This window comes from Sarcophilus harrisii, chromosome 5 (genome assembly GCF_902635505.1).
Source record: "Sarcophilus harrisii chromosome 5, mSarHar1.11, whole genome shotgun sequence".
Taxonomy (NCBI): Eukaryota; Metazoa; Chordata; class Mammalia; order Dasyuromorphia; family Dasyuridae; genus Sarcophilus; species Sarcophilus harrisii.
In genome coordinates this window covers 267500302-267528267 of record NC_045430.1, presented here as the reverse complement: position 1 = coordinate 267528267, position 27966 = coordinate 267500302, and the positions used below count along the sequence as shown (strand labels likewise).

Below are 27966 nucleotides of genomic sequence, written 5' to 3'. Positions count from 1 at the left end.
ACCCCAGCCTTGCCCAGTCCCTGCCCCTCAGAATTTTGGTCATCAATACTCCTTGGCTGGGCCCTTTTTCCAGGAGGCCCTGAAGAAACTGCCATCCCTGCTGGCCTCTCCTCATTCCAATTAAGGTCAGAGGGCCTTGCTACAGAAGTGAACTTTAAGAAAATTCACTCTGACTTTGTAGTAAATCATTCATTACACCAAGAAAATGCTACAACACTGCCATCCTGTGGAACTCGAGTAATTGGCATTCTTTGCCACGTTTCTATTTTGCATTTACTGATGGCCTTCCACAGAAGGATGATGCCAGGGAGCCAACTGACCAGGCTGATCTTAAATACCTATTCTCCAATTGAGCAAACTTAAGTGTTTGCTGGGAAACTACAATGAATATTTGTGAACACAAAAATAACAATTATTATTATTATTAAAAAAAAAAAACATACCACCCTCTAAGCAACCTGCTCTACTTCCCCCACCCCCCATACCCGCCGACACCCCCTTTATTCCTCAACAGGAGAACAAAGAAGGAAAAGGGGGGAAAAAACTCAGGTAGATGGGGTACCACAGAACTACATATTTAGAGCTGCCAGGGAGCCTAAAGGTTCCCTATTCAGCAAAGGAAGGAGGGATAGAGGGAAAAAGAAAAGAAAGGGTCTCAAGAGAAGACAAAAGAAAGGAGGAGAGAGAAAAGAAGAAGGGAAGGAGAGCCAGCACTTAGCTCTACTACCTCGGTATAAAGATAATTCCATGGCACCTTCACCAAAGAATGAAAGGGGGAGCTAAGAAGGTGCCAACCCAATCACATCGTATTCTTGGGAGCACACACGAAGATAGACAAGAATCGGAAGCTCACAGTTAAAATGATTTCTGGGGATCATGCCTGCACCTTCCTGGCCTCTGGTCCACAAACACGACTGACTTAAGAACTCCACACTGTGGGAAATGGGCAGAGATGGGCCTTGGCAATGTTCTGGTCTCTCTCTTTTACATTTGAAAATCACAGACATATCAATTATTCAGTAAAATGAAGAGATTAACTCTAAAAGTGAAATAAACTGATTAAAACTATCAAATAGCTTGTTATGTGTAAGAGGATTGTACTATTGTGATATATATATAAAATAATAAGAGTTCACAGTTGCCCAATGGATGAGAAACTCAATATAAAGCAGTAAAATTCTAATGAACGATTAAAAAAAAAATAACCTCCCTTGGCTTTTGCAGGAAGCAGAGGGGCATAGAGCTGGATGGCAAAGATCCGATTCAGGCAATTCGATTCAAAGGGACCCCCTTCAAAGGGAGGGACAGGGAAGTGGAACCCAGTGCAGAAAGGCTCAAATATCAGCCTAAAGAGCATGAATTTGAGCCTGTGAGCAAGAGGAAGGCACGTGGTTGTAGAGCTGAAGGTAACGTGATCCAAGCAGTGTTTTAGGCAGATTAATTTGCCAGTGGCATGCAGGCTTCCCAGGAGCTTGGAGTGGAGGAGGGAGGGTGGAGAGAAAGCAAGAGACAGGGAGAAGGAGTGGACTTAACCAGCCAGTCCAGCTCAGAGCTTGAGAGAAATAAGACTCCCCTATACCAAGTCTCCACAGCTGCAGCCTTCTTAGTCTAGATGCTATTATTATTTGTATCCACAACACTGAGCACAGTAAATGCTGAATAAATGCTTTTTCATTCATTCACCATTAACAACAGCACATACACTATACATTTTGTGAGGCAGCCAGGTGGCTCAGTGTATAAGGCACTGGACTTGGAGTTAGGAAGACCAGAGTTCAAATCCAACTATACCCACTCACTAGTTGTGTGACCCAAAGCAAGTCATCTAAGCTCTGTTTGGAGAAGGCAATGACCCGACTCCCCTCACCCCCCCGCCCCGCCCTGGTATCTTTGCCAAACTCCACAGACAACACCAGCTTGCTATCAATCATGGGGTCTCAAAGAGTTGGACACAACTTAATGACTGAACAAGTAATAAGAGAAATACATATGACTTCACTTCCAGATAAGGAACACAAATTTTTTTGAGATGAGCAAGTAAGACAGAGTCCTATCGGGATGGAAAATGCCATTGGCACCCAGAGAGAATGGAGACTGAATGCAGATTGGAGTGGACTATTTATACCTTTGTTGTTTGCTTTTTCTTTTACACTATGACTAATATGGAAATAGATTGAAAATGATTTTATGTGTATAACCTATATGAGATTGTTGTCTAGGGACAAAAAATTTGCAACTCCAAATCTTACAAAAATGAATGTTGAAAACTATTTTTACATGTAATTGGAAAAATAAAATACTATTAAGGGAAAAAAAAATCAAAGAAAAAAGTCCTGAAAAAAATACTGGAACAGAATCATGGCAAACATGCTTCTGAGGAAGGAAGGACAATTCAGATCTCAATCTCCACGGGGAGTAAGAAACACCACGCAATGATTTTGTTTATCTAATATATTTGTGGGACAACTCACCATCCAGCACTTGGAAACTCCTGAAGCCCCTAAAATGCATTTGGGGGCTTGCTCATTGTTACCAGAGGTGGAAGAGATCCCAAATGCAGCTGGCCTGCAATGTATGAGGCTAAATTGGCAGGACCCTTCACAAAAACTACTCAGTCAGAAAAGAAAGGAAATAAGAGTTGTGGAATTCTACAATTGTCTCAGTAAATGTCATTATGACAATAATTTTAACATAATTAAAGCCTGTAAAGTTTCTTGGGGTTTTGACCCATATGAAAATGACCCAAGTTCTTCCCTTATTTATTTCTTTAGTTTTCCTATCAAATTTGCTGCAGTCTGTTCTGTGGACGTTTTTTCCTGTTGGAAAAAAATCACTAAATTCTAAGAGTTCTTTGAGTACTTGGGGTCGGACAACAGCTCTCTGTGTCTTAGACCTCCCTGCTGGGGGACCCTTCACTTTCACAACTCCTACTTGCTTAAATGATGAATCTTTTACATGTGTGCAGCACTTCCCCTCCACTGTTTTCTTTGATACAGTAACTCTGGGAAGACAGGGGACATTTTCCAAAATGAAGGCTGCTTGACTAAGAGAGAGGAAGATATGTAGAGGATTATGGCCTGAAAAAGACCCCAGACAGGAAGAGCAAGATATGGGGAAGCAAAGGAACAGGTAGAGCTGGGTTGGGGCTAGACACAGCAGGGAGAAATTGGAGGAGTTTGCTTTTAATTTTTACTGATCCACAAAAATTCCTCTTGGACTTGAAGTCAACCTGCAAGATTCTCTCATTCTGTTATTCCCACCATACAAATGAACAAACAAATTCAAAGGGTTCCATTATCTGCCAAATAAAGGGAGTTAAGTATCAAATGGATCTGACCAGAGCATGGTCTCATTCAGAAAATCCAAAATTCTAAATATTCGTTCTAAGAAAGAACGCTGGGTCTAGCCTGAAATTTCCTAAAGAATTTACCAAAAGATCGATTGGTTTCCATCTTTGCCTCTGGACCCAATGAGACACAGCTTGTGATGAAGACTGTGAAGAGGTTTCTCATCTACAAGAAACCTAGACAGCACTGGGGATTCAGAGCATGCATGGAAAGCACTCTGTAAGTAAGATTCTAGATAAAGACAAGGTGCTTGGCTCTCATATCTCTCTCCGGAGATAAAGGGTTGTTACTGCTAACCCTGGACTTTTCTCAGTGACTAATGAGGAAAAACTAGATGACAGTTTGGAAATAACAGAGTTTGGAAGAAAACAATAAAGAAAAACGAGATATTATCACTGAAAATGTAGAAAAGAGGTTTTTATTATAAGGTGAAAGACTCAAATGAAGGGTGATTCACTCCCAACAGGAGAGTCCAGAGACTGAAGCTGCTTAGGGTTGCTTCCCATCTCCTGGGGGGCCTGCATTACAATGCCCAGCTTTTGGGAGGTTAGCTGACTTCAGTTTCTGAAGAGAGGTGACAGTCACAATGGGGATGTGTCTGGGAGTGTAAGTCTTTGTCTGAAAAGATAGCTCTTACTGAACCTGCCAATGAACACCAACCCAGAAGCCTGGGCGAAGCTGAGGCAGGGTGGGTGACTATCCTCAGTATTAGCAGTCTGCATTATCCTACATGCAAGACAGTAGGGGTAGGGGTCCTCAAACTACGGCCCACGGGCCAGATGCAGCAGCTGAGGTCGATTATCCCCCTCATCCAGGGCTATGAAGTTTCTTTATTTAAAGGCCCACAAAACAAAGTTTTTGTTTTTACTATACTCCGGCCCTCCAACAGTCTGAGGAACAGTGAACTGGCCCCCTATTTTAAAAGTTTGAGGACCCCGGCAGTAGGGTCTCCATTCTTCACTTCAATTGCACAAAAACTGAAATTTTAGAGCCAAGTCCCTCAGATGTGTGGCTATTAAAAAAAAATCCAGGACCAAACACTTTTTGCCTTAAGAAGAAAACTGTTTAGGGAAGATAGTCTGTCAATTATCTTTCAATGCACCTCAAACCTAACCTCTATGCATGTTGGGTGAGAAGCTAAGGCTTTATATGAAACAAGATTAATGATATCCAAAAAATAACCATTTAACTATCTATCTAATTAGCTATCAAAGGATACTGAATGTCCATGCTAACAAGGGCAAACAAGAGCTATAAGAATTTCATCTTTATTTTAATTTTAATTGTTGCAAAACACAAACTCTGCACTGAAATACATTAAAAGAAACTCATGCTGGTGACAAGTAAAAAACAATCTTATCCAAAAAGCATCCTTGCACAACAGAGAAGTGGTCAAACAACCTGAACAAACAATAAGAACAACTGTGTGAAAAGATACTCCAAATCAATTATAATTTGTGGAATACACATCAGACCCCTGAAGTTTCACTCAGCCTGTAACTTGTCAAAGACAACCAAAGATGAGAATAGTCAAAGTGGAAGGGGGTGTGTACAACCATTAGGGGAAGCAATTTGGAATTAGGCAAATCAAGTGACTCAACTACTGGCTCCTAAGGCAAAGGGGCCGTTAATAAAAATGTACTCACACCCACCACAATATTTACAGCAGCACTTTTTGGACAGCTGAGAAGCAGAAGCAGACTAGCCACCTGATGACTGAGCAAACGGCTAAACACACAGTGTCTCAGGAAGGTCGGTGGAATATCCTGGTGTGGTGAGGAGGGATAAGAATGAGGAGGACAGAGAATCCTGGACAGAGATACGAAATGGAGCAAAATGACGCAGAGATGACAACCACGGATGTGGACAGATCACCCGCAGCAGAAGCGAAGGCTTCCAAGCCACAGAGCCCAAAGGCCCTGGCTCAGAGCAAGGCTCTCTCTCTATAGATGATCATATGGCTGTTTTGTCTTAAAAAAAAAAAAAAAAAAAAAAAAAAACTTGTCATGTGATGGCTATGGGAGGAAGAGGAATTTTGGGGGGAAATCGATGGTGATATAAAAACAAAAGCTATTTCTATAATTCAAACATTTTCTGGATATGAGGGCAGAGGGCCTGGAATAACCAAAAATCTTTTTTTTGGGGGGGATGGGTTGAAATCTGGGACAATGGTTGCAGATGATGCTGAGCAAATCTTTCCTTTTTCTCATGATCCCTTTACAAATTTGGAATAGTTGCAAAGAACACTCGATATATGATATAGTCAGAAGACTTGGGGTTCAAGTCAATAGGATTCCTTACAGAAAAGGGCCCTTCCACACAGATGAACTGATGGGGGGAAAAGGGGAAACCCAAGCACAACCAACAGCCCAAAGACTACACTGTAGGGTCACCTGCCAATCCCCTCTAAGAGTCATTTTGTGTTTGCTTTTCTCCTACAGAATACATTTTTTAAAAACAGTAATTACACATCAACATTGCCTACAATTCTTGAAAACAAAAATATGTACTAGTGTACACTACAGAACCCCAAGGGGCTCTGAGGCGTGTGCTCCACAGAAGGAGGCTCAGAGCCAGCCTCAAACGTACAGCTGAGAGATCCTGGGAAAGTCCCTCAACCCTGTGTGTGTTCATTCATTGGAGAAGAAATGGGCAAAGACTCCAATATCTTTACCATGAAAACCCAAGGACAGTGGGGCTCATGGGTCACATACAAAGATTGGGGAGGTCCCCAACACCTAGCCTCAAGGCTTCTGCACAATAACCCCTTAATCTTTATTGAATGGATTATGAACCACGAATAAAGCCAGCCTATTTGTAGGTGGCTTCTAATCTTAATCAGCAAGACATAATTCAGGATTCCAGAGAACTCTTCCCCGAACACTATGTTTGTGCTTTTAAGTAATAAAATGACATTTCCCCCAATTCTTGCAACAGGGCTAAAACTCCAACTGGGAAAGTGGCAAGCTTGGCTCTCCTGTAAATTCTAGAAGTTCTCCAATGGTGGAGGTCTTAGAGGGGCAGAAGTGACACACCAAGGCCAGGTAAGTAAGGAGAGGACAGGAGAACAGCCTGCCAGAAGCCCACTGACAGTCACAGAGGAGAAGCAGACAGGTTAGGGATGGTCAGAACAGGTCGGTGAAGGGGGTGGTGGGGAGCCAGGTATGGCAATGGCAGCTGCATGCCTCCATTCCCATTGTTCTTCCAGCAGAGTCCATGCAGCCCCACAGGCTGATCTCTCCAGAGGAGTGCCCGGGGCCCAGTCCTGCCACAATGTGCCATATGCAATGTTCAGAGACAGACTCATGTTCCCTTTATTACAGCTCCAGTCCAGGGGTGGGGGGAGTCTGGCCCCTGAAATCATGTGGCCATGATGGTGAGCTAAGAGCCAGGTACAGCAACCTCCCACTTCTGGAGTTCTAGCAGTTGACAGTTAAGTTTAAACCCCCCAAAAAGTTCCCATTCCTGCTCTGACTCAATGACTCTGCTCAATGTGGGCAACTCGGGCAGAAGTCCGCACTGAGGATAGCGGCCTGGCACCAAGAATTTGGGAGCCCTCTTCTTGGCTGCAGGACCTGGAGCCCAGGCTTCCAGTGCTGGAGCGGGCCTGCCTCCTGCCCTCTCTGACACACCGCCACACTCACAGCACATGCCCAACATCCACCTGTTTAACATATAACACACCAAGTGAGGGGCACAGCTGGTCACTCCAACAAAGGGGAGAGGAGGCCACTGGTCAAGGAAGAGCCAGCACAAACACATGAAACGTCTCCCCTAAAGGCTGACTGCTCCCTCCAGTCCAGAGGTCCCCGTGACAATCTCACACAAGTAGCTCTCTCTCGAGGACCAGGGCCAGGCCAAATGGTCAGCTCAAGTTTTTGGCTACATTTCTCCCCATAAGTAAATTCTGACTGTATAAGGATTAAAGCTGGTGAGTGACTCTGTCTTGGGCAAAACTGCTACTCTGCCTGGAACGTCCTGTAACCACTAGTCCAAGATCACCAGAATCAGGCAGTGGCCAGCCACCCCGACGGCGCCTTAGTTTGGAGAGCCGCATATCTGCCCCCCTCTTCATGGTGGTTCTTTGCTAAGGCATCTCAATACTATCAGTTGAGTTGGCAAGTGACCTCCGAGATGGTCGGCCACCACCTCTGGGAATTGGGTTTCAAACTGTATTTCCCACAAATTTTCATTCAAGCTTTTTCTCTTCTTCCCTCTAGAGTGTATCTTTACCAAAGTTTAAAAATATTTTGGAATATTAACCATTAATAACTCTTCTGTTTCTCGAGCTGTACGTTAATAAAGAAAAAAATATATTTGCATCCGGTGTTCATTGGTGAAGGGAATTGGATTCGCTTCTTTAAAAAAACAATTTTTTATTGGGCTTTGATGTCTTTTCTTATTTTTTTCCTTGGAAATGTTTAATGTATTTGATAAAATATATATATATATATATAAAAATAACTTTTTATTGACAGAACCCATGCCAGGGTAATTTTTTAAAACATTATTCCTTGCACTCACTTCTGTTCTGACTTTCCCCCTCCCTCCCTCCACCCCCCTCCCCCAGATGGCAAGCAGTCCTATACATAAAAAACCATCTCTTTTATGTTTCCCAGCTTCATTTACAAGTTCATCAATATGGAGAGACCTCATTTTTCCAGAAGAATAGCAATTCACTAGATAAAAATAGTAAATTAATATTCTGAAACGATTTAAAAACTGCTAGTAAAGCATTTATTTTTTAAATTTCCTAAATTAAAACCTAACAGTCAATATATTTAATATTCTAAAGACTGGGAGGGGAGGGGGGTTTATGGACTGGGAAAGAGAGATTTGCTAAATAATTCTCAATTTTCTTGTTTAGGACAAATAGACCTGAATTTAAACAATGGAAGACTTATATGAACTAAGGCAGAATAAGGTAGCACTAAGAAAATAATACAAATAGCAATAATGATATAGACTTATTTAGCCATTAACCATTTAACCATTAAATAAAGTCAAAGGTTAGAAAATTCTAACGATCTATTTCAGCTCCAGAAATGAATAAATTTATCATCTTGGAGCATCTGAGTTTGTAGACTGGTTTTGTTAAACATGGGTAGTATGGTGGGCTGGTTCTGCTTAAAGTTGGGGTAAGGAGGGAGGAAATCCAGGAATGGCTGATGTCAAAAGAAAACAAAAGGCAAAAACTAAAATGGGAAGAGAGGCACTGAATCACTCTGTTATGGGGTGGTGCGTGCACTTCACTGTGTCATTCCACCCCCAACCCCCAATAAAATATACTCCTCAAAAGCTAATGTGGTGCTTTGGCAGGTGAGTGATGTTTGGACCATTTTCCCAAACATGATTAGAAACTCAATGAAAGTTCACACTAAGGCAGTGGATTCTGAGCACAAGCTTTCCAAAGCCCCATCTATATTGTGGGGGGAAAATAATAGCTTTCATTAATCATTCAGTTTAGTTACTGCATTATGAAAACAATTCTTTTGGAAAAAACTTTTCGTTACACTATACAAGATTCTTTAGGATAAACCAAGGCTCAGGACATGTCCCCAAAGTGCAGCTTTTCAAAATACCAGAATCTATTTTATTTTTGAAAATCATCATTGTATAAAGTTAACCTCCTCTCCCCCCCAAAGTAACAGCAGCTAAAATAAACAGGATATTTTACACATTAAAAAGTGCTTTTGGTGAAATAATCCTATACTTTCTCTATTCGACAGGTATAAAAACTAAGGTTCTGAGAAATTATGTGCTTGACCTATGGCTATCTGCCTAATAAGGGAAAGAGAAGGTGGCCCCTGAACTAAGGTTAGTGTGCCATAACTGCATTTCATTTAAATAAGTGAGTCAAAGTATGCATAATTTGAAAGATATTTATAAGTTTTATACTATATGTCCTTTTCAGGAGAAGAAATTTAAAAGGACAGACTACAAGATTCAAACTCAAAATTAACTACTTAAAAATAGGAGTAATTAAAACAGGATTTCTATATGACTGCCTGGGCTTTTTCTCTTAATGCAAGAGGTGTAACAAATAGCCTGTGAGATGCAACTTGAAAGGACCTCAGTAAAAAGCATTTACGATATAATTCTTAGCTGCCAAAGGCAGGTGGTCACTCACCTATGTAGACCCTCTTGCTGTATCTCTGCATCAGCAATAATACAAACACATGCAGTGGAATAAGGTTTATAATAAACACGTAACCGCCCCATGCAGACACCTAGGAGGAAAAACATGTAAAAATGAGATGACTATATATTAGTACACTGGAAAATTCTTGGTTACCTTCCTGATGGTCTAGCTAAGTAACAGATTGCTATGAAATACTCAAAATGTGAATATTCCACATGGAAGAAGTTAAGCAGTTTTTCATGACCTGTAAGTTTTGTTGAAGGCTCATATGGTCATCCAGGACACAAATACAAGGTATTTTTTTTTCAGTTACTAGCAAACTCAGATCATGATTCACAGGTAATTTGCTCAGGTATACTTGAATGGATCAAAAATTTGGGAAACAAGAAAAAAGCTAGCAATTATTTTTACTTAAGATGAAAGCATATGTGAGTTGCTTTAAAAAAAAATACTCACCAAAAAAAAACTTGGTTTGCTTTTCATTTCATGGCAAATTACTGTCAAGAATACAAGAGTGTTTTAGAATGCTGCGATCTGCCAAGCACTTGGTCAAGAAGAGGACTGAGAGGGCTACAGAGTGTGCCAAGACCAGCACAATCTATTGTTGCCAAAGAGGAAAACAACTGAAGGCTGATCTTGACCATTGTGACCATGACTGCCAGGAAGATAGAGCAGTCCACGAGAATCCTCCATGCACTTTCAATTTGACTACATTTTTATAGGTACAAGAAAAGAAATGATGTTTGGCCAAGGAGAGAGATGTCTCTTGAAAACTACTTTAATGAGAGTAGAATAACTTGTAATGCTCTGAATAACGACCAAGTGGAACTGTTTTAATCAGGCTAAGCACTCCCCCATGAAATCTTAATTTCACATATCATGTGATCAACAAATTCTTTGTTCACAAACAGAACGGTCAGCTTAACCTCAAGCTGTGCAACTCCCAATACTCTAATGGGAAGCTACAATTTATCACATATACCACAAGATGTAAGTACCTCATTTTTAGCAAACTTTTTAAAAGTTACAGTGAGAACTGCCCAAAACACAAGCCTGGCTTGATCAATTGGCACAAGCACCAGACAGGGCAGGACATCCCTCCTCACCCACTTAGCTGCTACCAGAGAGCCTGTACTGGCATGGCCGCTTCCTGAGTGGTTTCCCCGGTACCCTTTTGCCTCCAATCCTCCTCAGAGCTGCCTAAAGTAATCTCCCTACCTGCCTCTGCGACATGTGACAGAGCTCCCTCTCTTTGGCTTTTGAGCCCCTCCACAATCCTCTCATACTTCTTCATGTCCACTGGGGCCTCTCCTGCCCTCCCCCATGCCACACCAACAGGGTCTGTAAAGAAGTGGCTCAAGTGCCCCCCAGGAGGCTCAGACCAACACTCCTGCCAGTGTCCTCAGCAGAGACTTGACTTTTTTCCTGCCTCTATCACACACTCCCACATTGGACTATGGGCTCCCTAATGGCAGGAGTGATTATCCTTCCTGGAAACCGGCCACAAAAGGTGGATGAATGGGGGCATCTGGACCCAGAGGACTTGGAATCCAACCTTGGACACTTAACACTTCCTATCCCTGAGCAAGTCACTTAACTCCAACTGCCTCAGAGAGGAAAAAAAAAAAAAGAATGAATAAATCGCTGAATATGTAAATAAGATATGTTAGAATAGCATAGGGCCAAGAGTAGATCAGGAAAACTACTCTTGTAACTCCTCCTGGTCTCTGTTTTCTTTTCTGTAAAATGAATGGTTTGATTCAGGAGAGTAATTTGAAATTATGCCCAAAGGGCTATCAAAGTGTGCATACCTTTTGACCCAGCAGTGTTTCTATTGGGCCTGTATCCCAAAGAGATCTTAAAGGAGGAAAAGGGACATGCAAAAGCGTTTGTGGCAGCCCTCTTTGTAGTGGCCAGAAACTGGAAACTGAGTGGCTGCCTATCAATTGGAGAATGGCTGAATTAGTTATAGTATATGAATGTTATGGGATATTATCATTCTGTAAGAAATGATCAGCAGGATAATTTCAGAGAGGCCTGGAAAGACTTGAACTGATGCTAGGTGAAGTGAACAGAACCAGGAGATCATTGTGTACAGGAACAAGAATATTATGTGATGATCAATTCTGATGGATGTGGCTTTTTTTTTTAACAGTGAGGTGATTCTGGCCAATTCCAATAGACCTGTGATGGAAAAATGTCATTTGTATCCAGAGAGAAAACTATGGAGACTGAATGTGGTATCTTCACCTTTTTTGCTGTTGTTCTTTGCTTGCTTTCTGTTTTCTTTCTCATTTTTTCCCCTTTGATCTGATTTTTCTTATGCAATATGGTAAATGTCGAAGTATGTTTAGAAGAATCTATAGTAGATTACTTGCTGTCAAGGGGAGGGGGGAAAGAAGGAGAAAAATTGGGAACACAAGGTTTTGCAGGGATGAATACTGAAAACTATCTTTGCCTGTATTTTGAAAAATGAAAAGGCATTACAAATTTAAATAGATAAGCAAATAAATAAATGAATAAACGAATAAATGGATAGGACTAGAGGTTCTCCAAAGTCCCTTCATCCCATCATAATTTTTGACTTTGTATATTGTTCCCTGGGCTAGGTAGCTAGGAGAGATAAGTATTTCAAGTATTTTTCCATCTCCTTCCCCTTAAGTTTATCCTTTTGGGGCAGATTTCCAAGATTCCAGGTAAGTCCAGCTTTACCAACTCTCATTAAGTGAACTTCATTACTGTTTTTTCTTAAGCTATGGTTCAATAATCCATATAAGATAAAAAGATATCTTCTGAGCAAGTTATTCATTTGTCCAAACTGCCTTTGTTCTCTGCTTTGGATGGCATCTATATTCAAAACCAAAATCAAAAGTATATTTTCTAAGACCTAAGAATGTTTAGAGAGTTGCTCCATTCCTTCTGGAAGTATCCCTGGCCAAGATGGCAAGTGCCCAAAGGGGAGTAAAGCAGCCACTGGATTTGACATGCCTTGAAACTTCTGGCTTTATGTCCCCCTAATATGAAGGAAGCCTCACTCTTCCATCTCTAGCTGACAGTACCTATATACTGCTTCTATCTCCTTCCTCTGAGCTACCCCTGGAAGCACAGAGGGAGCCTCCCTGGTGAGCATCCCAACAACATGAGCAGCAGCTTTTTCTTAACAAGAGCCCAGAAACCCCTCTCCTAGCTACCCCCTCCCTCTGCCTTTGTGCTCCGGGACCTTCTTACACTTTTCTACCTCTACCCCATCCTTAATGGGGGTACCCCCACCCTCCAGACTCTTCGCACCCAAATAAGGGTGATTCTTCTCCCCATAACCTAATGGGTGCTGGGAGCCATGCTTTCTTGCTCTTTCATATTCTAAGAGAAACAGTTTACATTTCTGCTGCCATGGTCAATTACCTGTTACTTTTTATTCAAAAATCTCTCATCCCCACAGCAGAGTTCCCAAGAAAGCAATCCCTGTACAATACAGAGGGTTCCCTGAAGTCCTTGTGTCAGAGGTCTTTGGGGCAAAGGTCCAAAGTCCCACTTGCTCATCAACACTCAATACTTGCTTTCTTTATGCTTTAATGGATATATGGAAACCTTCATTTTGTTTCCCCTTTCTTTCTTGGTGCTCCCTGAGCTGAGAGTTGCATTGTCCATATCCCACGATCAAGTACAATGACCGGTTAAGGAACACCAAGTATTTACTTGATATACTACAGTTGCCTAAATATGCTAACAACACAATCTTTATCTTTACAGCCTATTTGGAAAAAAAATTCACATGAAAGAAAAGAAAAAAATCTAACAATTAAAAAAAAATCCTTTTTAAATAAAAGTTCAAGACACCAGCAAAACGCCACAAGTTCCCCATTTAAAAAGAACATATTTATTTCTTTGCTAAAAAGATTAGAAGACCATATTTAAATTCAAATAATGTCTTACCATATAAAAGTAGGATAAGCAGCAGCAAATTGTCCAAGAGACTGACCCAGTTTTTACAGATTTCACCTAAAATAAACAAATAACAATTAATTCAAATCAGAACACAAGGAGAGAAGAATAATTCAACAAAATTTATGAAGAATCTGCTAAGGTTAAAGTCTCAAAGACATAAATAAAAAGAACACCACAATTTCTACATTCAAACAAAGCAGGGATAGTTGTCGATATAAATTTCCCCCATCTCCATGAATGAAAAGAAGTGCCAGCCTTTTACTGTGCAGGACATGGGCTGCCCAGCACAGCGATGGCTCAGGAGCATGCACCCCAGTGGGTGCGCACTGGAAGGTATGTGTGCAATGTACAAACAACCACAGAGCAATTTTCTTCATGACATTTTGACATACTGATCTTGATATTTAAAAAAAAAAAAAAAAAAAAAAAAGCCTTTTTCCCCCTCTGAGGACTTCACTTTACCAATTACTGTCTTCAATCACTTTGGGAATTATAGAAACACTTTCTACATGAATGTTATATGAAGACAAACCTCAGCACCCACCATATGGAGCAGGCCGTGAACTGGGACGAAACAACCCTGACTTCTAAGGACCTTGTGTGGTGGTTGTTCAGCTGTGTCCATCTCTCTTCGACTCTAAGGGGGATTTTCTTGGCACAGATACTGGAGAGGCTTGCCAACCCCAGCTCATTTGATGATGAAGAAACTGAGGCAAACAAGGTGAAGAGACTTGCCTAATGTCACCAAGCTATTGTCTTAGGCAAGTTAAAATTCAGATCCTCCTGACTCCATTCACATTCTATCCACTAAGCCCCTTTGCTACCCCCTTCAAGGACCATATATAATACAATTTTATGTGTGTGTGGGTGTGTATCTACATCCATTATCTATACACACCCAGACTTGCTAACTGTAACAGCAATACAAAAGATTATTTTCTAAATTTCAGGATCAAATCTGTTACAGAAGTGACGACACCACAAGAGAATGACAAACTTTTGAGAAAATAGAGAGTGACTATATAGTCAATTCTTGAGTGTGGCAGACAGCATTAATAGAGAAGTATTAATCCTATGTTCTAATTGCAAACAGTAACATTTTTTTCATATTGTTGATGGAATTTCAATTAAAATTCTTTTATCTCAACACCCCCCCCCCGCATCAAAATAATCACCTCCACAATAATGCTTACTGTGATCTGTACAAGTCTTACTTACACTATTTCCAGCAAATAGATATTTGAGACCAAAGACTTTCAGTTACTACATAACATCCATTTGTAAAGGTTTTCCATCAACATGATCATAAAATAAGTTGCCACTTGGAAACAGGCATGAGTAAAATCCCATTAAAATTAACTATAAGATACTTCCAGAAAATCTACAATTGAAGAAATGGAGGCTCTTTGGCCTGAGAGAGAAGCCTAGCAGAACGTGGGAGGACAGTGATTAAATGCTATAGTGGAAAGAAGAAAGGAATCCAACAGTGGAAAGAGAGCTGGTTTTGGAGGTGGAGAACCCAGGTTTCAATCCTTGTATTGGGAACTACATGTGACCCTAACGGAGAAGTAGTATGACCTCTCTAGACCTTAGCCTCATTGGTAAAACAAGCAATTTGGCCTAGATGATATCTGAGTTTCTTCTCAGCTCTGCTCCCATGGACCTGTGGTGGTTTATTCTGGTTGGACACAGGAGGACTAATTAAAATATGGGGAGATTTCCCTACAGGTACTAGACAAAAAGGACCTGGGCTGCACTGGAAACTAGCAGGCTCCCCTCTCAACAGAGATCTTCTCCAAAAGGCCAAGTGACCACTTGTTGGGGATAACGAAGGGGATTGTCAATCAGACTAAACTGGATGGCCTCTAAGCTCCATTTCTATGAAAGCTCTAGTGTCATGACTCACCCTGATATGGAGAAGACCGAATCCCTAAGCTGTCACCAGAGACCAAGTTTTTGGCCAGTTTTACCATAATGGAAAAGGCTCCCAAGCCAAGGCCTCCTGATGAAAAGGTGCCAATTTGGCTCATTCTGGAGGAGTCCATCGTGAGGCTGGTCCTTCTATTACCCACAACCAAGTCCTGTTTGCTAAATGAAGAGGACCTGCAACTCTTCTAGAAGCATCAAAATGGTGGCCCTCAGGCTGACCAGACCAGGAATCTGTAAGTGACAAACAACAGGACACCGTGCACATCAAATAGATCAAGGTGTCCAGGGACCAACTATATAAAGCTCCAGTAAAATGACCATAGGTTCTGACTGCTAAGAATTCTCTACCCACAAAATGTTCACTGTGAATAGACAAGATTCCATAGTCACAAACCCCAGGGACCGTTTGGTTGAAAATAAGTTTATTGAAAAGAAAAAAAAAACACCTTACTAAACTATCAAATCAAGAGACAATGACCTGCCCCTCAGTCGGTTCAATGGGACAAATGCCTTCTCTCCACCCCCAGCTGGCTCCACAGGGTGTAAATGAAGGGGGAACACAATCTAACAGACCTCAAATGTCTGAAGGAAAAACAGGCACAAAACAAACTGTTTTTACCATAAAATAATATATCTATAAAAAGAGCTTAAAAATTTACAAAGCAATTCACATTTGCTTTCACATGAGCAATTCCTCATTTTACAAAGGGGGAAGTGGCCGATCTTTTAACTCAAAGATGAAGGGTTTTTTTTTCCTCTAACATACCAGGACTGATTTTACTAAAGAAGAGAAATGGTTTTAACTGGATGGAAAAATTTTTAAAAATAATAATAATAATGGGGGGAGGGGTAGTTGGGGGATGACCCGCTCTTCCTCTGTGAGCTCAGGAGCAGGATAGCCAGACCTGAATGCCTTGGTCTGGGGAGGCTAAGGCTGCTGGGTTAGGCCCAAGCAGCAGAAAGGAGAATCACTCAGGGATGCTGCCACCAGGACTCTTCATTGAGTAGCAATTATACCCTATACCCTGACTATTTTCTGCAAGGACCATGCCTGGAATCCTGAAAACCTGAGTGCAAATGGCCCAGTTACTAGCTGTGTAACCCCAAACAAGCCATCCAATTTCTGTCTGCCTCTATTTCCTGAACTGTAAAATGAAGATAATACCACTCCCAAGGGTGTTGTGAGGATTAAATGTGGCAATATTTGTGAAGAGCTTAGCATAAGGGTTTGTCACACAGGGTCCCTTGGGTCCAGCCATTCCACTGCTCAAATGGGTTCCTCCTCTATAAAACGACGAGAGGATCTCCAATATCCCTTCCAGATCATCATCTAGAATCCCGCAGCCTTCTCCTTTCCCTGGCTTTATCTTAACAACTTTTTAAAATCTGAATTGGAACTGCCAAGAATCAAGCTCTCTATTGATCTGATGTGGAGGAAGGGTCTTGTTTCTCCAGCTCTTCAGGTTCCGCAATAGCCATTGGGACTAAGCTTCAAGACAGCATTTGTGCAAACACGTTTGAGGACGCTTTTGAGGGGGCCATCTGTTCCAAGCAAGCATTGGTGACCAGGCCTCACTTGTGATTGCACTGGGCAATCATACGACTTCTGAAAACTGTCACTTTAAACACCCATCCTGAGTCTGTCCCCATCAAATCATGCAAGTCTTTCTGAACTTTTCTAGATTGCTCAGTCTTGTAATTTATTACAGCACATTAGTGAATTCAATTTCTAGAAATGAGTTTACTCTAACAGAATTTTACAACAATTTAACAAAGGGCAAAAGCTCTTATGAGATTTTACCTGTATTTAATCTATAAATTAAATTTCAACAAACAGGAAACTATAATGAATAATTACTTTAATAAAAACCATTAGAATTAGGAATTAACACATCATTTGCAAATAGTATAGCTTTATGAAATTTGGAGGACTGACTCACTGAAATTCAAACCAGAAAAAGTAATTCACAAGTTCCTGGGAAGATGTATCCTACCATCTATTAAGAACAAGGAACTGGACAAGGTGGTTCCTGTGGCTCCAAAGTAAGGAGCGACAAGAGGAAGCATTTCAAGATGAAAACACCAGAAGTGATGAGGGACCAGGATGTGCTCAAGAAGAAGAAAAGGCTGTTATCTCCTAGCTAGCTCTCCTGCCCATCTGTCCATTGGTGCCTTCTTCAGCCAGTCCCACTGTTCTCCTAATGCAGTGTTAGTTTCCATTTTTAAGTTTGACAGGGTTGGTTTTAGGGGAAAAAGAAGCTTCACCCTTTCATCTATATTTAGTTTTGAGGGACTCTGGGGATCCCAGAACATCAGGATCTTATTACATATCAGATTTGGGTACTTTAGGTTACCTTTAGGTTAAAAGTGGTTCCCTTTGGCAAAGTTCTAAGAGGGTAAATTACACAAAATGATACAAATCAAGAACATTATAAAATAGACCACAAGCCTGTCAAGTACTAATAACATCCAACTTGGCTCCATGAACATAACAAATTATTTTATATAGCTTTGTATTCCAAGAAATATGCAATCATATATCTTTAGCTACATTTTGTAGACTAGGAAAATATATCTAAAAGAATAAATATTTTTAGTTCTTTGAAATTTTGTCTAAATTCACATTTTTAGTTAGAACTGAGAAAAATGAATAGAAGGTAATGGATAACTTCTGGGTAATGAACACTGATATGGCAAATAGGAAAAGCTAGAGAGCAATGAATTTGAAAAACGAAGTAATCTTCATGCCCCGTATTTTGAAGTTAAAAACTATTGAATTAGAGAGGTTTAGAAAAATGACATGTTAATAAGTGTTCCTCTGAGTTTAAAATATAACATTATTACTGAGAGATTAGTGCCCATGAATTTTCTTAGGAAGCTTCAATTCAAATTTAATTGGAGTATTGAGAAAAGAATAATACAATTTTCTAATTTCTAACAGACACATCAAGTACTAAAATGAAAGTTGGAATTACAGGCAGTTAAATCACTTGAAACTCACTTTATTCTTTTTGCATTCATCATCCATTCTGACTTAGTAATCTTTACTACTGTGTGTTAAATATTTAAATAGCTAAACTTTTGTCAATTAATAGAGTTGCAGAAATTCTATTTGTTACACGTGTGGAATATTTACAATTTGAAGAAGGACAAACTAACAGTGAAAGACTCAGCTACAACCCATTTCAGGCTAATGAGGACATTTTCTATTTCAATGAATATATATATATATTAGACTTTCTAGCATTTTAAAGAGATGTTTTTATCAGAAAAACTCAGCTTAATACCCTGTCAGCAATATTTAAAGAACAGAAAAATCTTAAATCCTTGCTCTTAAAAAAGGATTTTACTAGAAATCTAAAGAACCTAACATTTGCATTGTGCCCTTCCTTTCCCCTCCCTGCACATACAGGTTTCAGAGAATCAGAATCAAAGCTAATGTCTTCCCTATACCATTTCCTTCAACAATATTATTTGGAGTACCTTATTGCCAAAATGGTTGCTGTAAATGGAATTTAATTTGTCTTTGCAGAGCAGACAAGACATTTAAATGATAAAGTATGATTAGATGCCATTGAGAAATGAGAATGACAATAAGAAAAAAATATATAAGTTTACATATTGGCAGAGACAAAATGACTCTTACTTGCAGATAACATGGTATGTTTAGAAAACCCCAGTGAATCTGCAAAGAAACTGAATAAAATGATCAGTAATAAAATAGTCTGATATGTAAAATAAATCTGAACAAGCACTGAACAATACTAGTAAAAAAACCACCATTCATTAAAACGAATAAATTATGTCAGTGTTAATCTGCTATGAATGAATGCATGATTTATAAGAATACATTCTATACAAGAATTAGCCACTGTTTATGATTGGGCCGTGACAACATAAAGACACTAACTAAATTCACATATTTAGTGTTATGCCAATGAGCTTATCAAGAGCATATTTTATTGTTACATTTTGAAAGAATTTTTAAAAACATCTATGATCTCAAAGGAAATGACAAGAAAAATGCTAGTATTACTAGGTTTCAAACTGTATGACAGAGACACATATACACATGCACATGTAGAACAGACTACCGCAGTGTATGTGTCCTTGGAGACAAAAGTATTACAGTTTCTTTTTGTGATAGCAATGTCAGGCTTGGGCACTGCCCTTGAGGTAGCCTCAGAACTTTGGATCTTTACCAGACAAAACTAAATTGAGCTGACTTTCTCATTATTAGTACAGAATACAGTGTCCCATGAATGTGCTTCAATGCTCACTTATTGTGTTTTACAGTTTGTGGTTTTCAAGAATGGAGGAACCAACTAAGTGATAACTCTTAAAAAGTCCATTTCAATGATTGTGAAAGATACTACAGTGGTTTGTTGGCATGGAGTGGCCAAGTGTGTCCAGAATCATTTACAAGTTAGGAGTTCAATGTAGTGGAAAACACAGAACCAGAACTGACTGAGTTCTTTAGTCAAGCCGTCTAATGATCTGCTCAGAATATGATCCTGACCCCGCAGGGCTCATTACCGACTCTTCTAATGTGAGGCTGTAGGCTTCTGTGGGAAGAAGAGCAAGTAAGGCCAGCTTACGGGGGAAAAAAGCTGCTAACAGATCCCATCATGGGCAAGACCTAGAGAACTGAAGGTTGGGAAAAGTTTTATTTTTTCAATCTTTGGTTAAATTCACTGTTTTCATTTAAGACTAAACTAAAACCCTAAGAGTGTGACACTGTCAAAAGGTAAACCATTCCTTTCTCAAAAAATACTTTAGGGATCTTTCACTTTGAGTAAGCCAGAAGTCTCACTCCCAATGACAAACTCTGATAAACACATTAATACTGATATTCTGTGAAGCAGAACGCCTAGAATTAGAAGGGAAGGGAATAAGCCTTTATAGAGAGAGCCCACTGTGTATCAGGCATTATTCTAAAAACTTTGAAATATTATCTTAATTGAGCCTCACAATAACCTGGAAGATAGGCACTGTTGTTATCCTCAGTTTATAGTTGAAAAACTGAGGCAGAGGTTAAGTGACTGTAAGTGACCTGCCCACGATCACACAGGTAGTAATAGATCCAAAAGATCAATAATGCTTTGACAGCCTAGGAATTCATTTAATATGAAGCCCGGGGAAAACTTATGGCCGGAATCAAGGCAAATCTTGGGAAAATGAACTCTCTGGCATAAATGTTTTAAGTCTAATTTCATTGCTATATCACAAAAACTGACTATAGTAAAAGTAGTAAATATTGCACATTAAAAGATGTCAAAGATGTAAAAAGTTATAAGGTTTACTGAGTCAAAAAATTTAACCACTTGCTTTGAATCAAGTGCACCTCATAATACTCTGGAGAAGCAAAAAAAAAAAAAAAAAAAAAAAAAGTAGTGTGGTGTTTGATGACCCAAATCACTAATCAGCAGCAGCAGGATTTCTTTTCTTTTCTTTTTTTTGACAAAAATGGGAAGACAGCTGATACAATTCAGTATTTTCTACTCTTTGGTAAATTCAAATGGATGAGCCACCAAAAATCAAAGTTCCTGTAGAAAAGCAACTACAAAAAGGAGAAAAGGGGACACTGTTTCCTGCTTTGCCTGGCAGAAGGGTCAGTTGAGTCCAAGTTCAGAGGCAAAACACCAATGGAAACAAGGAGAAAGCTTTCAAAAAGGTCTTAAGGTGGGACCTGATGGAGGCGTGAGATGTGGTGAGGACACATGAGCAAATTATGGACAACAGCCTGAGGAAATGAAAGACTGTCCAGTGAGCAACACTAGTTCAATCCCCCTGATACAAATGGAGAGTTCACACAAGTTGACAGCAAAAGGTAAGGGTGAAAAAGTTTGGTTCTCATGAGTCACCAAGAATCCTTAATGGCAATCAAGGAGGAAGGGGCAGTGAAAGACCTGAGCTGAGACATAATGTGATCAAAGTAATCTGTCAGCAAGATTAGAACTTGTAGTACTGTACATGATGGAACAGATTAGAGATTAAGGGAAAAGGAAACCAAGGAAGAGACATGAGGACTGAATTATTTGGGTGGTAAGACTAATGGGAAAAAAGAATTAATATAACTAACACTAAAAAGAAAAGTCATGGAACATGATGAGATGATTGGACGTGAATAATAATAGAGGCAGAAGCCAATGATAATTTAAGAGTGGGAGTATTAAAAAGAGAAGGAAAATCATGAGCAATGTTGGCTTAAGCCCTGAAGATGAATTAAGGGGAAAAATGTCATAACCAACAAAATGTGCAAAACTGGCACATTTCACAGGCACAGAGATCTCTTCATAAGGGATGGCAGAAGCCATAAGTGAATAATACAAAAAGGGAAAGGGGAGATAAGACAACTTTGGACTCATTGTCCAAAGGCACAGTTCTGAAGGGGTTAAGAGCAATGCGATCCAGTACCTACAGAAAGGTGAATTTCACAAAGAGGATGGTTCATGGTGGTGGACCTTTTAGTCACACTCTTTTAAATCAAGGATTCCAAAGAACTTTTGTTCATGTGAGTTATGTCATTGATATTTACCATGTTAGAAACTAAAACATCAGTAATATTATACCAATATTTTTGCCCTCTCAGGTCCCCTAAAGGAATCTCAAGTATTTAGAGGGATCCTTGGACCCCAGTCTGAGAGCAAGCATCCACAGAATCAAAACTGAAGAGGTGAAGGAGCGTAAGGATTAAGGAAAGGCTCCCATTGTGGGCCTACTGGTCTTAGAGAATAAATACACTCTGAAATGCCAGATAGAAGTAATGAAGAAACGGACAAAGCCAAGCTGTAGAAAAAGCGGAAGGTGGACATTGCAGGTTGTATTTGACAACATGTTTAGAGGCAGAAGAAGGAGAAGCAGTAGACCAAATACTGGAGATACTCAGAGAGAACTGAGGGGACAGAGTTATCCCAGAGATGAAAGCTGTGGCTGAGGGCCCAACCTCTTAGCAACACAAGGTACAGGCTTGCTAGCGACGGAGAACTTATCTTGGCTTTTAAATAACAAAGCACATAAAACAGTCACTTAAGGCTTGGCACATTCCTTCCCTCCTCACTGGAAATAAGACTGTCACAGAGTCTGCTCCACAGAGAAGCTGTAGAGACAGGCTTAAATTATTGGTTTAATGCTGTTGCCCCCATAACTGAATACTGAGATTACATAGACTAAATTTACGGGAACCCAAAGAGCTTTGATATATAATTAAAGGAAATTTAGCAGTCTAAATAATTTGAAAAAAATAGTCTGACATAACAGTGGAAGAACATATAACACAAATATCAACAGCTGCAAATATGACTCTGATCAAATCTTATTTATTTTTTAAATGTTCAAATTATTACTTATTAGCAATGCATTTATAAAAGCCCATGATAAGAAATATTACACCTTATAAATACAGATAAAATCTATGCTTGAGGGTATATTTCTGATTTCTCAATTGCTGATCATACATTTTAAAAATGAAAAACAAGTAGTACCTGAAAATGCCCAAGTAAAAGCCTTATTTTTGTGATCTGAACATCTAAGCTATTACTGTTTATCCATTACTTTTTTGGCAGTGTGCTCAATTCTTACACAAATATATGCACTACGTTTCCTTCAATAAGCCCGTCTCCCCAATTACCCCATTATCTGAAGCAGTACTTAAAGGCTGCCTGCCAAAACAGGAAAAGCAGATCTGAGCCTGAGGCTGCCATCAAGCAGCTAGCTGCTTCTAGGTAGGGTAGAGGCCCCTGCCTTATTACTTGAATTCAGGACTTGGCTCTCTAAAGCCAATTGGATATCTGGAAGGGAGGGTGTATTAGGTTGCTCAAGAAAAAGTCGATGATGTAGCTAGGACATTTCTTAGGAGAAATGTTAAGGAGACACAATTAATCTCCATAAATGAATCAATTCAGGATCTTTTTTTACCCCTTCAATTTAAAAAACATTTTTGATCATTTCCTATTTTCTCCCCCTAGAGTGCTCTTTTGGGTATATACATCACCTACTGTCTCAGGTGTTCAGACACAAAATAGAAGCTAGGGTGACAAGTTACCACTGGTGGGTTTCCATATCCAGTTTGAAAGACCAAGTTTTTTTCCTTCTAGAGAAATGGGGAGAGAATGGCCTGACCATCTGAAGTTAACTCCTAGAAATAGCTAATCCAACCACTGATAAGTGTGAAATGAAGGCTGTGTTCATACTCCTACAAGACGAAGTAGCCAGGCCTAAATGCCTGACACCAAGCTCAGGCTCTTGTACCGTGGACGAATGAAGGTCCCACAGGTGCTCCCGGAGAGCCTAGGGCCCCAGCCCCACAGACAAACACTCAGCCCTGTGCATGTCCCATCTGTCTCCTCCGAGCCCCAGCACCTGCAATCATTTAGACCTGACTTTAAAGAAAGCCTCCCGAGTCACAGACAAAGACCACCGTTATCAGTGGGCTGGCAGTCTGTCTAAGGAATGGGTGACAGCTGACACACCAAAGTTGCTCCACAAGGAACGACCAACCAGGTTTCCCTGAAGACAAGCACTTTTCACACCAATTCACACTCACCTGAAAAGTCCTACCTAATGTTGTAAAACACTGGATTTAAATCCTGCTGCTGTAGCAGTACCAGGGGGGCAATAGCAAACCCGGCTAGGGGAAGGAGGGACCCTATGCCCGTCCAACGTGTATGGGGTGTGAGAAGCCAACAAAGTGTACACAATTCTGAGAAGTGTCAATGCCCTCAGTTTTTCTCTTCCGTGTCTAGACTCAGAAAGTGCTGTACTAGCACCACATCCAACACCAGAACAACATTTTAAACTCAAAATTACTACATGGGGAGCCTGTGCATTTAATACCTTAAAGTCTCATTTTATTCTCACTTATTAAGAAATGTTGCACAGAAATCACAGAGCTCAATTAATCCAGTTTTTATTCAGCACCCGTGTAAGAGATGCTGAGCTAACACCAAAGAAAGAACACTGGGAAATGAATGTAAACTGTTTGCATTTTTGTTTTTCTTCCCAGGTATTTTTACCTTCTGAATCCAATTCTTCCTGTGCAACAAGAGAACTGTTCAGTTCTGCATACAGATACTGCATCTAGGCTATATGGTGACATATTCAACATGTATAGGACTGCTTGCCATCTGGGGGAGGGGGTAAAGGGAGGGAGGGGAAAAGTCGGAACAGAAGTGAGTGCAAGGGATAATGTTGTAAAAAAAAATTACTCAGGCATGGGCTCTGTCAATAAAAAGTTATAATTTAAAAAAAAAAAAAAAAAAAAAAAGATGCTGAGCTAGCTACTAGGTTACCTGTCCTCAAGGAGCTTATGCTCTATCAGAAGAGGCAACACACCCACCCGGCGTTCCTCAGCTGAGGGGGATAAGGAAGGGCCTCCAGTGAAGACTGCTATGGGGGGCTGGGATGCATGCAGGAGAGCAAATGCCATTATTGATAACCCTTCAGGATCCTGAGCAGCTGTGGTGACTGTCAAGCACACAGGGACTAGCTCTGAGCTCTTTTTCTATTTCCAATACAAAGTGCAGTGAATGGCACTTAGCAAATGCTTCCTGATTATCTGCACTGTTTAATTCACTTCTACATTTGCTAGCCACAACAAACACCCAATAAGTAAGCACAGTTAACAAAGAAAACATTCTAGTGCACTGAAACCAAGAATTAGGACCCAGAATTACAATTCTTTTACAGAGATTCCTGTTTATGAAAAAGCATTTTATGTACATAAAAATTAAATAAATAAATGTCCTGATGAGTAACTACTAAACAATCCTAACAAGCAGCATTACTTGCAATGCAGGAAAACCTAAGAGATCAACTTCACTTAAGTAACTGTTCTAGGCTAACAGCAAAACAGGGAGTGCTAGTTTCAAGAAAATCATTTGGAATTGTATTCTGTGACCCTGACTCCAACCAGTGCCCACTGATTCCAGACCCCTCTTTGTGGACTATCAGCTGTGATGCCCACGTTGGACCTTCCATGATGGGGCAGGTGGACCCAGCAGCACCCATGGGCCACTTCTCTGGCCATTCATCAGTAACTCAGTTGACAAAATAAACAAAGGCTGTGGGCATAAAGCATCAGGGATTACTTACCCATAAGTAGTATGTGAACTGCAGGGCAAAAATGGCTATGCCTTCATTATCAAAGGACCCGGCTACTGAACGAGAGATGTAGCCTGGCACAATTGCAATGAAGCAGGCTGCTAAGAGTCCTGCTCCCTGGTTCCACAGCTCTCTGGTGAGCAGAAAAGTAGAAATAGATGTAAGGCCGCTAAAAATTGGTGCAAGGAACACACACACATCTCTTATGTGAACAGTTATATTCAGCATATTTAAAATCCAATGTATAAGGCCGGCTGTCACCATCAACCCTGGGTAGACCTAGGAAGGGGAAAAAAAAGTCCAATTAAGCCAGTATTTTCAGTAACCAAACTGTTAAAAAAGCTAATAGTAAATAAAAAACCCAAAACAACATAAAAATATATTCCTTCATTTTTATATTTTTTTTATTTTATTGTTTTGAACTTTAAAAAAAAATGTTTTCATACACACAGCAAAACACAAAGAGGGCTGTTTATGAAATCATGAATCTTAAAATTAAGAACAGCTTAACATTATTTAACATAGCTTAACATCATTTTGAAATTTAAAAACACCTTACAATTCTTATCTCTTTTTATCTTCACAACAATCCAGAGAGATAGTATCCCAATTTTAGAGCCAAGGGAACTGAGGCCCACAAAGGTTAAATAAATTTACCCAAGCACACAAAACCAGGAGGTACATGCAGCTGGATTTTGAACTCGGGGTCATTCTGATTCCAGGTACAGCAGGTGCTGTCTCAGACTTTTTGTCTTTCATTTCTAAAAGCATGTCGTATTATACAGATTACTTTTCAGAGTGTTATGCTCCAATGGCCATTTCTGGGGAGACATCCCTAGGTCCCTGCCCCATTTCCATCCCAAACGCCATTGTAGCAAATGAGCACAATGGAGGAAAATGAATCAGCACAGGGGCTCCTCTGAAGGCCCTAAATCACTCTTTGCACCAACTGCTCCCCAGGATTCTCTGGACTTGTCTTTGCATATTTCTAACAGTTGCAGTTTGTTTAGTCATTCCCTAGATCTAACAGACCACTGAAGGCAGCCCTTGAAAGAGAATTCTTCCTTTTCTGCTCCCCACTGCTCCCTCCTTCTTTCCTTTGAAATCAGGAAGTTGTTGTTATTTTGCAATTCTTTCTCCATTATCATCTCTGGAGCAGAGATGGGTTCAAATCTCTCTTTGTCCCTTGCTAATGCATACTCTGATCCTTAGTTTTCTCCTCTGTGAAATGAGGAATGGGGGACAGCTCTAAATAGATGGTTCTGTGATTTTTATCCTTTTGACAAAAATAATTATTTAAGTTATAAGTGGCAAACTTCTTTGCAAATGTTTTAAAAGCAAGTTCTTTCCTCAGTTTCAACTAGGAATCACAGAAATTATTTCCTAAATAATGTTTCTAACAAATTCAACATCTGCTTTTTGGGGTATTTTGTGTTTGTTTGTATTTCTGCCTAAAAACCAAACACTGTTCATGTGGAGGTTTGGGTTTTGTTTCCTCTCTCTTCATAAGTTTGATTCTTGAATCTAGTTTTCTTTTAAATATCAACTAATAGACATAGTAACTAATTGCAGGTGTTATTAAGGCTGAAAAACATACTGCATATACTAAGACCTAATGATGTTCAATTAACCATTATTATTATTATTATTAATATTTTGCTGTTCTATTACTGCTCTCTTCTGCTGAACCATAATACAGTTGCTACATAGCCTATGGCTTGTTAGTAGGGAGCTATTATTAACTAGAAAAACATTACTCTCAGAGAGCACTTTCCAGCTTCTTTCTGAAGGATCATAGCTTCAAAGGTAGAAGGAACTTCCAAAGTTATGTAGTCCAAATGATCACTTGAAGCCCAGAAAGTTGGTTAAGTACCCAAGATCACACAGGCTGCGACACTGCTGTCATGGCCTCCCTCTATCTTTTAGTTCATATCACACACTGCATTACTCTAAACTCTCACCAGCCATCTTTCCAAAGAGGACAATTGGACTTCTGGTTCTTTCTGAACACAGTCTTCCCTTTCTCTGGCAGCGAATGTGAATGTCCAGCAGCTCAATGGACAAGGGCTCATTCCCCTTTTTATTTCCAGCCTTCTTTTAGGCACCACTCCCATGGGGCTCATAGCCCTTGACCATCTCCAGACATTGCAGCAGGGTCACACATTGTTATAGTGCTCCAGCTTTTCCCCAAGGACACAAGACACTTGCCAAAATCTAGGGAAACTACAGGTATGCATTTTCTTCATTACTCTCACATACTAAATCTAAAGAACAGATAAGCTCTGATCCCGAGTGGCCAATTCCCAATTACAGTAATAAACAACAGAAATTTAAAAGTGTTACTTTCTTCCATTTAGTTTATCAGAAAAACTTCTATCCTAAAAAGACAAATACATACATGAATTCCCACTATTTATATTTTCCACAATTTCATCATACTAGAAATATCAGGAAGTAATGCAGTAACCCAAAAGAAGGCAAGAGAAACTGTATCATTGGGGA

General features: G+C 40.0%; 1 protein-coding gene across 1 annotated transcript in view; it reads right to left on the bottom strand.

The window, feature by feature from the left end:
- Positions 1-27966, bottom strand: part of STT3B (STT3 oligosaccharyltransferase complex catalytic subunit B) — an 82425-nt gene that overhangs the window by 20069 nt on the left and 34390 nt on the right. Inside the window, exons 3-5 of the mRNA XM_031940430.1 lie at positions 25456-25743; positions 13423-13488; positions 9478-9577 (exon numbers count right to left, since the gene is read on the bottom strand). Of these exons, the coding sequence (XP_031796290.1) occupies positions 9478-9577; positions 13423-13488; positions 25456-25743 (454 nt within the window). The remainder of the gene's footprint in view (positions 1-9477; positions 9578-13422; positions 13489-25455; positions 25744-27966) is intronic.